The following is a 14,760-nucleotide window of genomic DNA, read 5'->3' as shown; positions in this document are numbered from 1 at the left end:
AAAGGTAAAGAGCACAGACGGGAAACAGGGCAAAGTTGTGACAATATATACCTTCCTTCCACACACACTTCGCTGATTATTGTTTCCTACACCTTTAATAGACTCTTGGAATCTGGAGAAAATTGGTAATAGGGAAATGTTGACAGTGTCTGACCACACAAATGTGCTTCTGCTGGAATGGTTAAAAATTCCTATAAACACACTCCTAAACCTTGTGGAAAGCCTTTCCGTAAGAGTTTAAGCTGTTATAGGCGTAAAGGGTGGGCCGACTTCATATTAATATTAAATCATATGGATTAAAAATAGGATGTCACTCAAGTTCATATGCGTGCCAAGGTAGACAAGTGAATACTTTTGGCAATATAGTAATATAGTGTATTTTACATGTTTGCCGCCAAAGTCTTTTGGTAGAAATGGGACCACAGCATTCCAAGTTCAAGTCCAAATAAGGGCATCCACGTTGGTTTGTCTATAAGAAAAATGAATGGAATTTATGTAAGCACAAATGTACTAAAGTGCTTGAATGGCTCTATATACAATTTCCCCACTGAACATTATGGAGTCCCTGAGTCCCTGAGGTCATTTGCAAATACCTTGCACAGACTCCAGAGTGGTATCCACCCTCTTCTGATCAGCTGTTAGCCCTGCAGCCCTGTGCTTGCTTCTCCTGCTGTTGCTACTACTTGTTGGAGCACTTAACATACTTCAAGCAAATTTACTAAACACTGTCTGGCCCACACTTATGCTTTCATCCGGTCCACGTACCACCAAGGAACGATGCTGATGGCTTTGTTAGGAACAAGGTAAGTTCAAATGCCATGGGAATCTTTAAACATAGCTGCTGAAACTGGACCATTAGTTCATTACCTAGGCTTAGTCCTGAAATTTACATGAGGTATTATTAACACTTTACAACACCATAAAATTATTTAGTTCTAAATATTATAATGCATAATATTATACAATAGAATACACATCTCTGGAAAAAAGTAAGAGAGCACAAAAATAACAAGTTTCTTTGATTTTACGAAATTGAAAACCTCTGGGATATAATTAAGAGGTAGATGGATAATGACAAACTATCAAACCAAACTGAACTGCTTGAATTCTATAAAGCATAAAGTTATCCAAAAAGCAGTGTGTAAGACGGTGGTGGAGAACATGCCAAGATGCATGAAAACTGTAATTAAAAACCAGGGTTATTGCACCAAATATTGATTTCTGAACTCTTAAAACTTTATGAATATGAACTTGTTGTTTTCTTTGCATTATTTGAGGTCTAAAAGCTTTGTCTTTTTTGTCATTTCAGTCATTTCTCATTTTCTGCAAATAAATGCTCTAAATTATAATATTTTAATTTGGAATTAGGGGGAAATGTTGTTCGTAGTTTATAGAATAAAACAAAAATGTTCATTTTACTCAAACATATACCTATAAATAGCAAAATCAGAGAAACTGATTCAGAAACTGAAGTGGTTCTTCATTTTTTCCAGAGCTGTGTATTATGTTAGGTTAAATTAAACTGATGTTAACGATGATAGCAATTTTTGTGTCCAGTGATTTGATCCAAGTACACTACCAGTCAAAGGTTTTAGAACACCTCTGTTATTTAGTAGTCCAGTAGAAGTGCTGTTTTTTAAATCCATTTCTAAAGTTCACTTTATTTCCATTGAACAAAATTTGCTACCACAAAAAAACATATTAAAAAATGTCAAGATTGGCCATGATCCTGATGGAAGTCTTTATTGTTCTACTAATTCATTTTCTGTATTTAAGCTTGCTTGAGTAAATTCATTCTCTAAAACTATTAAATCTCCATTTTACATAATTAACATATTGTGTACACGTTGAGTGGACCAATGGGAATGCTTCAAAATGACACAATTCCATTGAGAGTTAAAAAAGTTCTTTCTTCCTGTGAAGTTCTTGTAAAGTAACTGGTTTGAATGGTATTTAAGTTCTTATAAATTTAAATTTAAAGTCCAGTGATTGTTCTCTATTTCTCATTCCAATGCCTCTTTCTTTTGGATGGATGGATGGATGGATGGATGGATATCTGAAGCATTATCTTTCATCATTTCTTCTTCTTTCTACTACTGACAGATGACAGTGACCGTGACAGTGACTCCATTGTGCTCTGCTGAATGATTCTGCTCTTTGAAAAGGCTTGAATGACAATCAATACAAGACTATCAGCATGGTCATTGATTTCATGCTACATAATCAATGTGTGTGTACTTGTTATGCTCAGCCGGTGTGGAGAATAGGAAGCTATGCGGGGAATGTCTGAAGACTCTTTGATATTCTGCTGTTGTTTATGGGCAGATGCACCTGGAGCACAAAGGAAGGGATTTTCAGATCATTTAATGACTTGTGAACAGGCCTGTGGAGTGCTGTGGCTTGTTTAAAATATCCATCATCCATCTACTGCTATCTGCTGGTGGAGTCATGCTATTACATTCTGAATATGAGCAATTACTGATACGGTTGGGAATAGGCAGAGTTGCCAGGTTCGCGGTTTTCCCGCAAATTGGGCTTGTTTGAAAATCCAGTCTCGAGTGAAAATTCAAGGGTGGCGGGATGCGTTTTTTGGGCTACTTTTAAAAAAAAGTTGGTGTTAAAGTAAAAATCATTTTTAACTAATTATGCTTCTATTAAATGTTCTTGACTGGGATATAGACTGTTATAAAATAACTAATAAAACACCAATGTTACAAAATTATTAATGAAAGATAAATATTAATACTGATAATAAATCCCTTATAAACAAAATACTAAGTCGTACACTCATAGATGTTTTGTCATTTGCTTCAAACGTCTGACAGACATATATTTCGGGCTAGTGAAGCTTCTAAAGGGCGGGTTTTACAACGACTTTGGGCTGGATATTTTTGTTGGACCTGGCAACCCTGGGAATAGGTGGGAAAACTATTCCCTTATTAATGACATCCACTTACCAGTACAGTAGTTTGAGAAAATAATTGTAGTCTTTAGCAGCACAATTTTATAAACAAAGTAATAAAAAATGTAAAAGATAACATGTGTAGCTAACATTAATTGTACTGTACAATTGGTGGTAATTATATCTAATTTAGACAATTTTAATTAACAATTGTAGAAGATGTACAGCGTATAGACTTAGTGTTAAATAAAGGTGTATATTTACAAATGCTTTGTTCATTTGAAATTTTTTAAGTATTATAAGGCGCACTATCAATGAACATCTATTTTCTGGTCTATTTTCATACATAAGTCACACTGGATTACGAGCATTTTAAGCAACATTATAAAGAAACAAGGGTGTCGCCATGTTTTTGCTTCTAATTCAAGCTGGTCTTGCAGCTGGGGCGACAAAACTGTAAATCTTCTTTTAAAAAAAATATTTCAAAGTCATATGAGTGCTGGATGTTAATCTACACAGACTTCTCTCCTGAAAACTGTTTATTTGGTGAAAAAAAGAACATCTGTTTACTTACAGTGAGCTTAGACTTGCAGTATTTTAGCATGGTTAGCTGCAGTGGTTTGTAGCAGCACTAGCTACAGTTAGCAGTTTGTTTTAACAAGGTAAACATGCAGACTAGCTAGCGCTTAGCGCTTAGTGCGGTTAGTAGCTAATGCTAATACTGCTTTAGCATCAGTGCTACAGAAACTTCACTGAAATTCCTGTTAATATAATGCTGTACTTTATTGCTCCTTACAACCTGTCTGGAGGAATTCATATATAAGGCACACTGGATTTAAAGGTACACTGACGGCATTTAGGAACATTAAAGGATTTTAAGTGTGCCTTATAGTGCACATTTTGATAGAGTATTTTTAAGTCTGGGTCTCTAGTACTTTATACATGTTTGGTTTCTACCATACACAGTTGAGGCCTTTACCTGCTATTTTAAAGGCATAATCCACCCAAAAATCAAAGTCTGTCAGCAGATTTTTTTTATTTTTGGTGGGGTTCAAGTCTTAGTTCACCCCCACCCCCTGTAATTCACTTCCTGCTTTTACTATACTCTTGTGAAAATGATCATTAAGGACCACTTAAGAGCATTAAAAGTATCTTCAAATTAGGTAAAGAACACTAAAAGTGCATTTCCTTTATGAAAATACACATTAAACATACTTTGTCTGTATTTCCATAAAATGTATTTCTAAACAATATGTTTTAAATTATATTTTGTGTAGATAGAAAAAAAAGTATATAGTGGCATTAAATCCTGTGGCATTTGTATTTCCTTTTCCAGTAGCATTAAGGTGTACACAATATGTTCATCAATATGCAAAAAAGTACATTTACAATATACTTAAAGTGTATTAAAAATGTGTATTAAAAAACACATATTTAAATCTACTTTTTGCAGAAGTGTACGAAAAAAGCACTTAAAAGCACAATTTAATGCTTCTATGTTGTGTTTAAATATAGCTTAATTACAAGTAAAATATATTTAAGTTGCCATTAGTTATTTCAAAGTACATTTAAGTACATATTTCTAAGTACATATAATATATATTTAAGTACATATTTTAATTTAAAAAAAATATGTACTTTTCCATGTTAAGTACACTTTTAAAAATATACTTAAATATTTTTTTTCTTTCCAATCAAACAATAAAAAAAAAAATTCTGCATTAAAAGTTATTTTTGTGTATGCTCTCCTCTGGAGTCTCCAGACAGAGCTTGCAGAAAGTGAAAGTAATGTTTTTTATGGTATTTCAACAAGTTAAATTTGCCTCATTTAGCAAAGTTTTGTGGTGTGTGACAGAAAAGGTTTGGTAAACAGTGCACTAGAGCAACATTCTCTTTTGAAGGAAACCTATTCATTGACCACTGCCAAACTTGTTTAGGCACATATCTAGTTAGGAGCATGTGGTGTAAGAGAATTTTGGAGCCGTCTCTTCCTGGAGAACTGGAGGTCATGCGTTTCACTTCCCCTTTCACTCGGCTGAGCTACCAGTTCCAAAACTGCTCCTGCACTGACAGATAGAGAAACACAGAGCGAGAGAGTCCACACATCACTTCATTACAACAAAACAAGGTAAAAAAAAATACTTTTACTACTTAAATTCACACTTTTATCTGTATTTTCTACTCCTTACATTTTAAAAATACCCTCATTACTCCTATTTACATTTCAGCTTGATTTCATATGAGTTTTCCTTCTTATTTTAAAAAACCCTATCCAGATAAATCTCTCCATCCAGATAGAGTAAATGTGGTTGTGATTGGCTATAGAGAAGTATAAACATATACCATTTTCTGACACCCTATTGGTTTATACTGTGATCCATCACACCTGCACACTTTACGCCCCCCCACACTCCAGCAAGAACATAGCAGACGTATGTAGTCTAGTATGAAGATGATCCGATGATCCGACTCAAGAGAACTCCAGACAAACTCCAGTCCAACTAAGCCTCTTAAATATATTTACATTCTATTACATGCATTTTTAACGGGCCTATATGCAGCTGAAACAGGGAACAGCCTAGTGCATCCCAAATGTATTAACATCAACATTTTAATATAACATTATAGTCATTATGTCTTTTAGAAAAACGTGTTTTGTGGAGGAAGGGGTTGTAATGCACTATAGGACCCTGTGGCGTGGCCTAAGCTTTTTTTCTTAATAGCATTTTTCCCCTTACATTACTTTTACTTTTATACTTTAAGTACTTTAAAAAAAACAGTACTTTTAAACTTTTACTTACCTTCTACAAAGGTATTTTAAAACCTTATCATCTATACTTCTATCTGTACCACTTTAAAATAAGACTACCTTTATAAAGGGTTTATAAATGGTTTACAATTAGTTTATTAATGGTTACTAATTAGGTTGTAAATGCCTTAAAAATTATTAATAATCAGTTATAACACATACGTAGAAAGGGCAACAGTATAGAAGGCTGTGGGTTTACTATTTGGCAAACAACAGGTCATTGTTGCCCTTTCTATGTATGTGTCATAACAGATTATTAATGATTTTAAGGCATTTGCAACCTAATTAGTAACCATTAATAAACCATTTATAAACCCTTTATAAAGGGAGTCTTATTTTAAAGTGGTACCGATAGAAGTATAGATAGTAGGGTTTTAAAATACCTTTGTAGCTAAAATATCTCAAGTTTTGTAATCAAGTAAAAGTTTAAAAGTACTGTTTTTTTTTAAACTACTTAAAGTATAAAAGTAAAAGTAATGTAAGGGGAAAATGCTATGAAGAAAAAAAGCTTAGGTTGTGCCACAGGGTCCTATAGTGCATTACAACCCCTCCCTCCCCAAAACACATTTTTCTAAAAGACATGATGACTTTAATGTTATATTAAAATGTTAATGTTGATAAATTTGGGATGCACTAGATTTTAAGGCATTTACAACCTAATTAGTAACCATTAATAAACTAATTGTAAACCATTTATAAACCCTTTATAGAGGTATTATTATTTTTAAGTCGTACCCTTCTATCTGAGTAATGAATGTAAATACTTTTCACACCTTTGTGTTTGGGTTAGATAACAGTCTGCTGGACTTTGTAAGCCCATCTAACAGCAGATATCTAGACACAGTCATAGCCTGAATCTCTTTCACAAACTAATCAGATGAGATCACATGTCCAGCTTTGTCAGGTCAGGCTTGACGCTTCGTTTTTTGGCTTCTTTTTAATTTGAGCCAGGCTTAATTCAATTTAGGCCCCATCAGGAAGCCAACCCCTCAGTCATGTGGATCCAGCCTGTGCTGCTGATAAACACACAACTCTTTCAGAGCTTCCCAAAACCCGACTCAGACACCACCTAACCCAGCAGCAGAGGAGCAGGAGTACAGCTAGCGGTCATATGATCAGAGGTGGGTAGAGTAGCCTGTTCGACCAAATGTATAGTTAGTTTATAGAAATTATTACTCATGTAGAAGTAAAAAGCAGACTCATTGATTAATCTAGGGTTGCACCGATATGAGAATTGTGGGATTATGCAAATATTTGTTTGTTTTTTTATGTGAAATGCTTAATAACTTAATAACAATATAGAAAAGGAGGAAGGAAAGTAAAAACAAAATGGATTAGCATAATGGGAAAATTGGACACTAGTGTTCCATTAATAAGCATAACAGTACACCACATGTTTTTTAAAACTAAAAAAAGAACAATAAATAATAAAAACAATTTTCTAGCAAATATTACTTACACAATACAATGTGTCAAAAAATCTTGTGTTAAAAATATTCTAATGGTAAGTTAACAGAACAAGAATCCTTGTCTTAACAATTGTTAACCAATATTTAGAATTTTAGTTCATTCCAAATTTTGCGGTAACTTTACTTGCATTTTTTAACTTGCAAGTTAATCCATCATAATACACATTTTGTGTTACAATATTAAAATATTTCATTTGAACCACAATTTCATTTATGTATTTCATTTATTTGTGTACTTATATAAGCTATATTTACATTACCAGACTGAAATGATTCAAATCTGTTTTGTTTTTTTTTGCCTTGATGTGAAACAGATCAGAAACAGATATACAAATATGGCAATTCAATATCTGTTTAGTTCAGATTTGCATCTTTTTGATTCTGTTCATGTTACTAGTTACTAGTCTCAGAAACCACAAAGTAACAGCACCCTGATATTGATATTGAATTATTTCTCAGGCCTAGTTGAAATTTAAACATCTGTGTGATGTAATAAAGGTGTATACTTAAGGAATGATTGCCTATGCTATGTGTTTAGCAGTATCACTATTGCTATTATTCCATTAAATGTATCCAGCCATATACTGAGTTCCCTTTTAGAATTGCAGCTGTACCTAAGCTGTAGTTTATTAGCCAATGTTCTTCCATTGTTGGGGTTTTCTGAATCAACAGAACAGAGGTATTCACTTTTCACCTCATACAAGTCTGGTTTTGCTCTTGTCTTGTGGTTCTGAGGTTTGTATAAAGCCTACTTCCAGCTTTTAATGGTTTCTTTCTCTTCTATGGTTAACGTTTTTCAATGACATAAAATTTTATGAAGTGAAAGAATCGTTTATCAGTTCCTTTGTCTTGCTGGGAAGTTGCAAGCTATTGCAAGAGAGAGTAGGTCAAGACAATGAAATGTCAGAGTTAGGACATTACCCAATCTTTGATCATGGATCAAACTGCTGGCAACCTTTTAAGTGAACTTTAGATTCAAATTAGTTTACTGTCATTATACACACCAATCAATCATAAAATTAAATGTGACATCTCATTTATTTTCAAGGAGGTCCGATAAACACAAATGCAACTTACACACAAAACATACATTATACGAACATGAAGAACTTACTCTTTCTCTCCTGCCCAGCCCCCCAAAATATAACTCATTATTTTATTGTTGATGATTATGGCTTACAGCCAGTGAAAACACAAAAGTGTGGGCAGTGTGCCAAGTCCTGCTGAAAAATGAAATCTGCATATCCATAAAAGTTGTCAGCAGAGTGAAGCATGAAGTGCTGTAAGATTGGAAAATACTGTACTGACCACTTGACAATACACAGAAGTCTGTGTAGGGCCACTGGCTCACCAAGAGCTTGTCTACAAGTCTCAAGATTCAACTTCCAGCAAATAGCGATATGAGACAAAAGATGCAAAACATGCAAAAAACGTTATCATTAAGTAGTAGAAGTGTTTTCTGCAATACGATGTTATGATGTATAATATCCTGTTTTTAAATGTTTTAAATCAGTGTTTGTTTAACGGTTGAGAGAACAGGCAACAGGATGATCAAATGCACTGACATACTGACTAAAACACAACACCATCAAAGCCAGACTGGAAGCATCTGAATTAGCAAGGCACAGAAGTGTGTCAGTGTGCTTTCCAGAAAAACAGCAGAATGCTTATGGAGAAACAGATTATTGGCCATGCTGCTGGACAGCTCTAATGACCATGTGTGCTTCTCCCAGGCCAGAGTGGACATGGTGACCCTGTGGTGCGTGCTGACTCTGCTGGCCTTGCTGTCTCCGGAGGCATTTGGAACTAATGCTGGAGTTAAAGTGAAAGTGACTCAAAAGGGCTTAGAATATGGTAAGTAGCATACAGCACAAAACATGGTCTGAATGCCAGTTTACACTGTGTTCCAAATTATTATGCAAGTGATATTTTTCTCAGATTTTCCTAAATGGTCAATGCAAATGACAGTCAGTATAATTTCGAAGTCATGCCCCATAAAATCCAGTTTTATTGAACAAACCTCCCAAAGATAATGGTATTAAAAAAAATGCAAAACTCAAAATGCAGTGTTCCACATTATTACTCAGGCCACAGGTTTCAAGCAATATGGGAAAGAAAAAGGATCTCTCTGCTGCTGAAAAGCAGTGTTGTGCCAGTTCACAGCTTCAGTTCATACATGCTCAAAGTGAACAGTTCACGTTCAAAGTTCACAATTTTAATTCTGAACTAGTTCAAAGTTCAGTTCATTTGACTTTTTTCGTGAGATATTTAAATAAATATATTTTTTTTAGAAATCACTATACGTTCTTTGAAACTGCTCATTGTAGACATTTGCTCATGACACTGTAATTGTGGGTTTCATACCAGGTAATGAAAATGTTCATAAGGAGAATCGGTGTCTGTCTCCATGCATCACTTCCACTAGCCATTTTTTTTTTTATTGCAGCGCTTTCTCTCACTCCCGTCATTGGTCTCTCTCTCTCTCTCTCTCTCTCACCCTCGCGCTCCACGCTCTCGTCGTTGGTCTCTCTCTCTCTCTCTCTCGCCCTCGCGCTCCACGCTCTCGTCGTTGGTCTCTCTCTCTCTCTCTCTTGCCCTCGTCATCAGTCTCTCTCTCTCTCTCTCTTGCCCTTGTGCTCCGCGCTCTCGTCGTTGGTCTCTCTCTCTCTCTCTCGCCCTCGCGCTCCGCGTTCTCGTCGTTGGTCTCTCTCTCTCGCCCTCGCGCTCCACGCTCTCGTCGTTGGTCTCTCTCTCTCTCTCTCTTGCCCTCGTCATCAGTCTCTCTCTCTCTCTCTCTCTCTTGCCCTTGTGCTCCGCGCTCTCGTCGTTGGTCTCTCTCTCTCTCTCTCTTGCCCTCGTCATCAGTCTCTCTCTCTCTCTCTCTCTCTTGCCCTTGTGCTCCGCGCTCTCGTCGTTGGTCTCTCTCTCTCTCTCTCTTGCCCTCGTCATCAGTCTCTCTCTCTCTCTCTCTTGCCCTTGTGCTCCGCGCTCTCGTCGTTGGTCTCTCTCTCTCTCTCTCTCGCGCCCTCGCGCTCCACGCTCTCGTCGTTGGTCTCTCTCTCTCTCTCTCTCTCGCCCTCGCGCTCCACGCTCTCGTCGTTGGTCTCTCTCTCTCGCCCTCGCGCTCCGCGTTCTCGTCATTGGTCTCTCTCTCTTTCTCTCTCTCTCTCTCTCGCCCTCGTCATCAGTCTCTCTCTCTCTCCCTCGCGCTCCGCGCTCTCTAGCCAATGTTTATTTACAGGGATGTCTGCCGTTCATGACACATAATGTGAACTAATTCACGTTCAAGTTCTTTATAAAACAATGTGTACCGTTCAGTTCAACGTTCACGAAAAAATTAGCGTGTTCAATGAACACTTTCTTTTGAACTCGTTCACGGACAACACTGCTGAAAAGTGTGAAATAGTGCAGTGCCTTGGACAAGATATGAAAACTTTAGATATTAATACAATAACAATTTATATAATTCTGCACATTTAAAAAAATACCCTTTGCAGTTCTTTACAACCAATAATATGCTTTGAAACTGTGTTGTGCATAATAATTTGGAACAGTTTTTTTATAAAAAGTATTACTGTTATCATTGGGATTTTTTTTTATAAACTGGAAGTTATACCTAACTGGTCATGACTTGGTCACACACTAACTCTCATTTTTATTGGACATTTGGAAAAAATTGAGAATCACTTGCATAATAATTTGGAACACTGTGTATTAGGTACCATTATATGTACATGCAGTGGCTTATCATAAAGTATTCATACCCCCTTTCCACCACACATAGTTCTTTACATTCAGGCCAAAAAGTTAAACTTTGTTCTTATCTGACCACAGCACCTTCTTCCACATATTGGGAAAAGTGTGTCCCCTATATGGCTTGTGTCAAACTGCACACAGCACTTCTTATGTCTTTCTTTCAACAACGGTTTCCTTCTCGCCAGTCTTCCATTAAGTCCAGATTTGTGAAGTGCACAACTTATAGTTATCTTGTGGACAGATTTTCCCACCTGAGTTGTGGATTTCTGCAGCTCCTCCAGCGTGACCATGGGCCTCTTGCTTCCTTCTCTGACCAGGGCTCTCCTTGCCTAATCTGTCAGTTTGTCTGGATGGTCATGTCTTGGTAGAATGCATGTACAATACTTTTTTCATTTTTGTATTATGAATTGAACAGTGCTCCTTTGGATGCTCAAAGATTAAAATATATGTTTTCATAACCTAACCCTGCTTTAAACTTCTCCACAATTTATCTCTGTCCTGTCTGGTTTGTTCTTTTGTCTTCATGATGCTGTTTGTTCACTAGTGTTCTCTAACAAACCACTGAGTTCTTCACAGATCAGGTGTGTTTATACTGAGGCTAAATTACACACAGCTAATTTAGCCTTAACTAATTAAGTGATTTCTGAGGGCAACTGATTGCACTGGATTTTTTAAGGGTTCAGAGTAAATTGGGTTGAATACTTTTGCCAACACTCTTTTAATTTTTTTATTTGATTGAAAGTTTAAGTTTAATCATGTATCATTTTCATTTCACTTCACAATTATGTGCTACTTTGTGTTGGTCTATCACCTAAGGTTGATTATTGGCCTGGTGGTTTACAGTACTACTCAAAAGTTCGGACACACCTAACCCACATAATGTGAATTAGAACATTACTCAAATATTCACTATTCACTGTATACCTGTAACTCTACCTCTTCACAACTTTACAACTGATGCTCTCAAACACATTAAGAGACAAGGAATTCAAGTAATTAACTCTTGGCATGTTCAGCACAGCTGTTAACTGAAGCCTGAATTCCAAGTGAATTGCTCATAAAGACGTGCAAAGCTGTCATCTAAGCAAGAGGTGCTACTTTAATAATTTAATTGTAGATGTTTTTCTTCATAGTTTGGATGACTTTAGTAAAATAATAAAAAAAAACACTGAATTTAAAGTGTGTCCAAACCTTTGACTGGTACTGTATATAAAAAAATACATGGAAAAAAACAGTATAAGGCAGGTATTTCTAATAAAATGATCAACCAAAGTAGATACAGAATGGGTGTTTCTAATTTTACGGTATCTTAGTGCAAGTATAACACTAAACATATTGAATCACTTTTATATCAACAATGGTCGGCATTTTTTGGACTGCAGGTCGCCAAATCGGGATTGCCGCCCTGCAGGAGAAGTTCAAAACCATCAAGATCCCAGACCTGAGCGGGTCAAAGAGTGTGTCTCCTATCGGCAAAGTCTCGTACAGTCTGACCGGGTAAGAAGTGCACTGTACTTACAAGTCAATCGGCTGCTTTGGCACATGGCCATGAGCTTCTAATATACTGTGATTTCATTTAGTAAATACTGTACATTTTCCAAGTACAGGGAAACACAAAATGTTGCCAAAAGTTTTCGCTCACCTGCACGGCTTGGATGGAGCAGCTCGACCATGGAAACATATTCCACAAAGATCTTTTCACTCTATACTGTTCTTGATCTAATCTGAAGCTATATGAAGTGTGGAGGTGTGTAGTGAAGAACTCTGAAGCTACATGAAGTTTGGAGGTGTGTAGTGATGATGAACTCTGAAGCTACATGAAGTTTGGAGGTGTGTAGTGATGAACTCTGAAGCTACATGAAGTTTGGAGGTGTGTAGTGATGATGAACTCTGAAGCTACATGAAGTTTGGAGGTGTGTAGTGATGAACTCTGAAGCTACATGAAGTTTGGGGGTGTGTAGTGATGAACTCTGAAGCTACATGAAGTTTGGAGGTGTGTAGTGATGATGAACTCTGAAGCTACATGAAGTTTGGAGGTGTGTAGTGATGATGAACTCTGAAGCTACATGAAGTTTGGAGGTGTGTAGTGATGATGAACTCTGAAGCTACATGAAGTTTGGAGGTGTGTAGTGATGAACTCTGAAGCTACATGAAGTTTGGGGGTGTGTAGTGATGAACTCTGAAGCTACATGAAGTTTGGAGGTGTGTAGTGATGTATTGACTCTGCAGAAATCCACTGACCCCGCACTGTTATTTTACACTGACAGAGCACAGAGTCACGGTCGTTCCCAGTCCCATTCTATGACAGTACCACACTGGAGTTCACTGAGCTCCTGAGAGAGACCCATTCATTCGTGTTTGTAAAAGCAATCTGCATGACTAGCTGCTTGGGTTGGCACACTTATGGTCATGAAAGTGATTGAAACACCCGATTTCTGAACTGATTTGGATGAATGAGCGAATACTTTTGGCAATACTGTAAAAAGCATTATTTCCAAACTGTAAAAAGCATTATGTCCATTATCCATATTATATTATAACATTTTAAAAGAAATTGTTCAGAACTGTTACCTCATGTTCTCAACAGGATACAGATTTTAAATCTGGGGCTGCCTGAGTCTAAGCTGGGGTTGGTACCTGGTACTGGAGTCAGCCTGTCCATCGCCAATGCCTTCATCAACCTGCACGGCAACTGGAGGGTAAAATACCTGCGGATAATGTAAGCAGAAGCAATCAATCCATACAGTCGAGGCCGGCACTAGCCATTTGGGCGCCCTAAGCCCTAAAAAATACTTTTGATGCTTAGTATTTGCCCTAAGTTTGACCCCACATTGACCTCCAAAATGCTACAGTAACATCATATCCTAATCTCAATTAATTCTCATATCTTTAATAGTTTGGAAAGGCTTCTTCAAAGATTTGATGGGCTCATTTGATAACAGTTTAATTTGCTGGTTTTATAGGACTCCAAATTCTAGTTTATGAAAAACAGGGTACCTCTTTAAAATAAGACTACCTTTATAAAGGGTTTATAAATGGTTTACAATTAGTTTATTAATAGTTACTAATTAGGTTGTAAATGCATTAAAAATTATTAATATTCAATTATTACACATATGTATAAAGAGCAACAATGACCTGTTGTTTGTCAAATAGTGAACCTACAGCCATCTATATTGTTGCACTTCTACGTATATGTTATAACTGATTGTTAATCATTTTTAAGGCATTTACAACCTAATTAGTAACCATTAATAAACTAATTATAAACCATTTATAAATCTTATTTTAAAGTGGTACCAAAAACAGAATATGTTTGACCTTTCTGTTTCTCCAATATGCTACAGTAATATGACTTGAAACATATACCTTAAATACAAGAGAATTATTAGATTTTCGTACTTTATAGGACAACAAACTCTGGCCTACATAATACAAAATTGGCAATTTTCCTACATTTGCCATCTCATTAATTACAATTCTTATATTTACTTATATATAAGTACAAATACATACATATTAAATACTATACAAGACCTTCGTGGAGTCATTGATTATCCTTTGATTTTCTTATTTTATGAGTCTAAATTCTGCTCTATATACAACCATTTTTTTTTTATTTGAAATTAAACATGATTAATACTACAGACATATTTGATTTTTTTTTTCTTTGATACGATTTTAAATTGTGTTTTTTACATAATGTAATGTTTAAAAAATAACGGACTTAACCTGAAAACAGATGTATTTTATTTTTAGTAAGAGAAAGGTCTACACTGTAGTTGTCTGTCAGGTGTATATTTGTTCATTAGACTTGTTTAAAT

The 14,760-nt window shown here is 36.0% G+C and overlaps 1 protein-coding gene across 4 annotated transcripts in view; it reads left to right on the top strand.

The window, feature by feature from the left end:
• Positions 1 to 704: 704 nt before the first annotated feature.
• Positions 705 to 14,760, top strand: part of LOC103034269 (BPI fold containing family C, like) — a 25,043-nt gene continuing 10,987 nt past the window's right edge. Inside the window, exons 1-6 of one of the 4 annotated variants that reach the window (XM_022682336.2) lie at positions 705 to 803; positions 4,840 to 5,030; positions 6,752 to 6,832; positions 8,914 to 9,034; positions 12,319 to 12,433; positions 13,524 to 13,655. In XM_022682336.2, the coding sequence (XP_022538057.2) occupies positions 8,926 to 9,034; positions 12,319 to 12,433; positions 13,524 to 13,655 (356 nt within the window). In that variant the 5' untranslated portion in view covers positions 705 to 803; positions 4,840 to 5,030; positions 6,752 to 6,832; positions 8,914 to 8,925. Of the gene's footprint in view, positions 804 to 4,839; positions 5,031 to 6,662; positions 6,833 to 8,913; positions 9,035 to 12,318; positions 12,434 to 13,523; positions 13,656 to 14,760 lie in introns of all 4 variants that reach the window. The other 3 variants (XM_049471740.1, XM_022682334.2, XM_022682335.2) reach the window with 3 other exon arrangements.

Source organism: Astyanax mexicanus, chromosome 24 (assembly GCF_023375975.1).
Source record: "Astyanax mexicanus isolate ESR-SI-001 chromosome 24, AstMex3_surface, whole genome shotgun sequence".
Taxonomy (NCBI): Eukaryota; Metazoa; Chordata; class Actinopteri; order Characiformes; family Acestrorhamphidae; genus Astyanax; species Astyanax mexicanus.
This window is presented reverse-complemented; position numbering and strand designations above follow the sequence as displayed.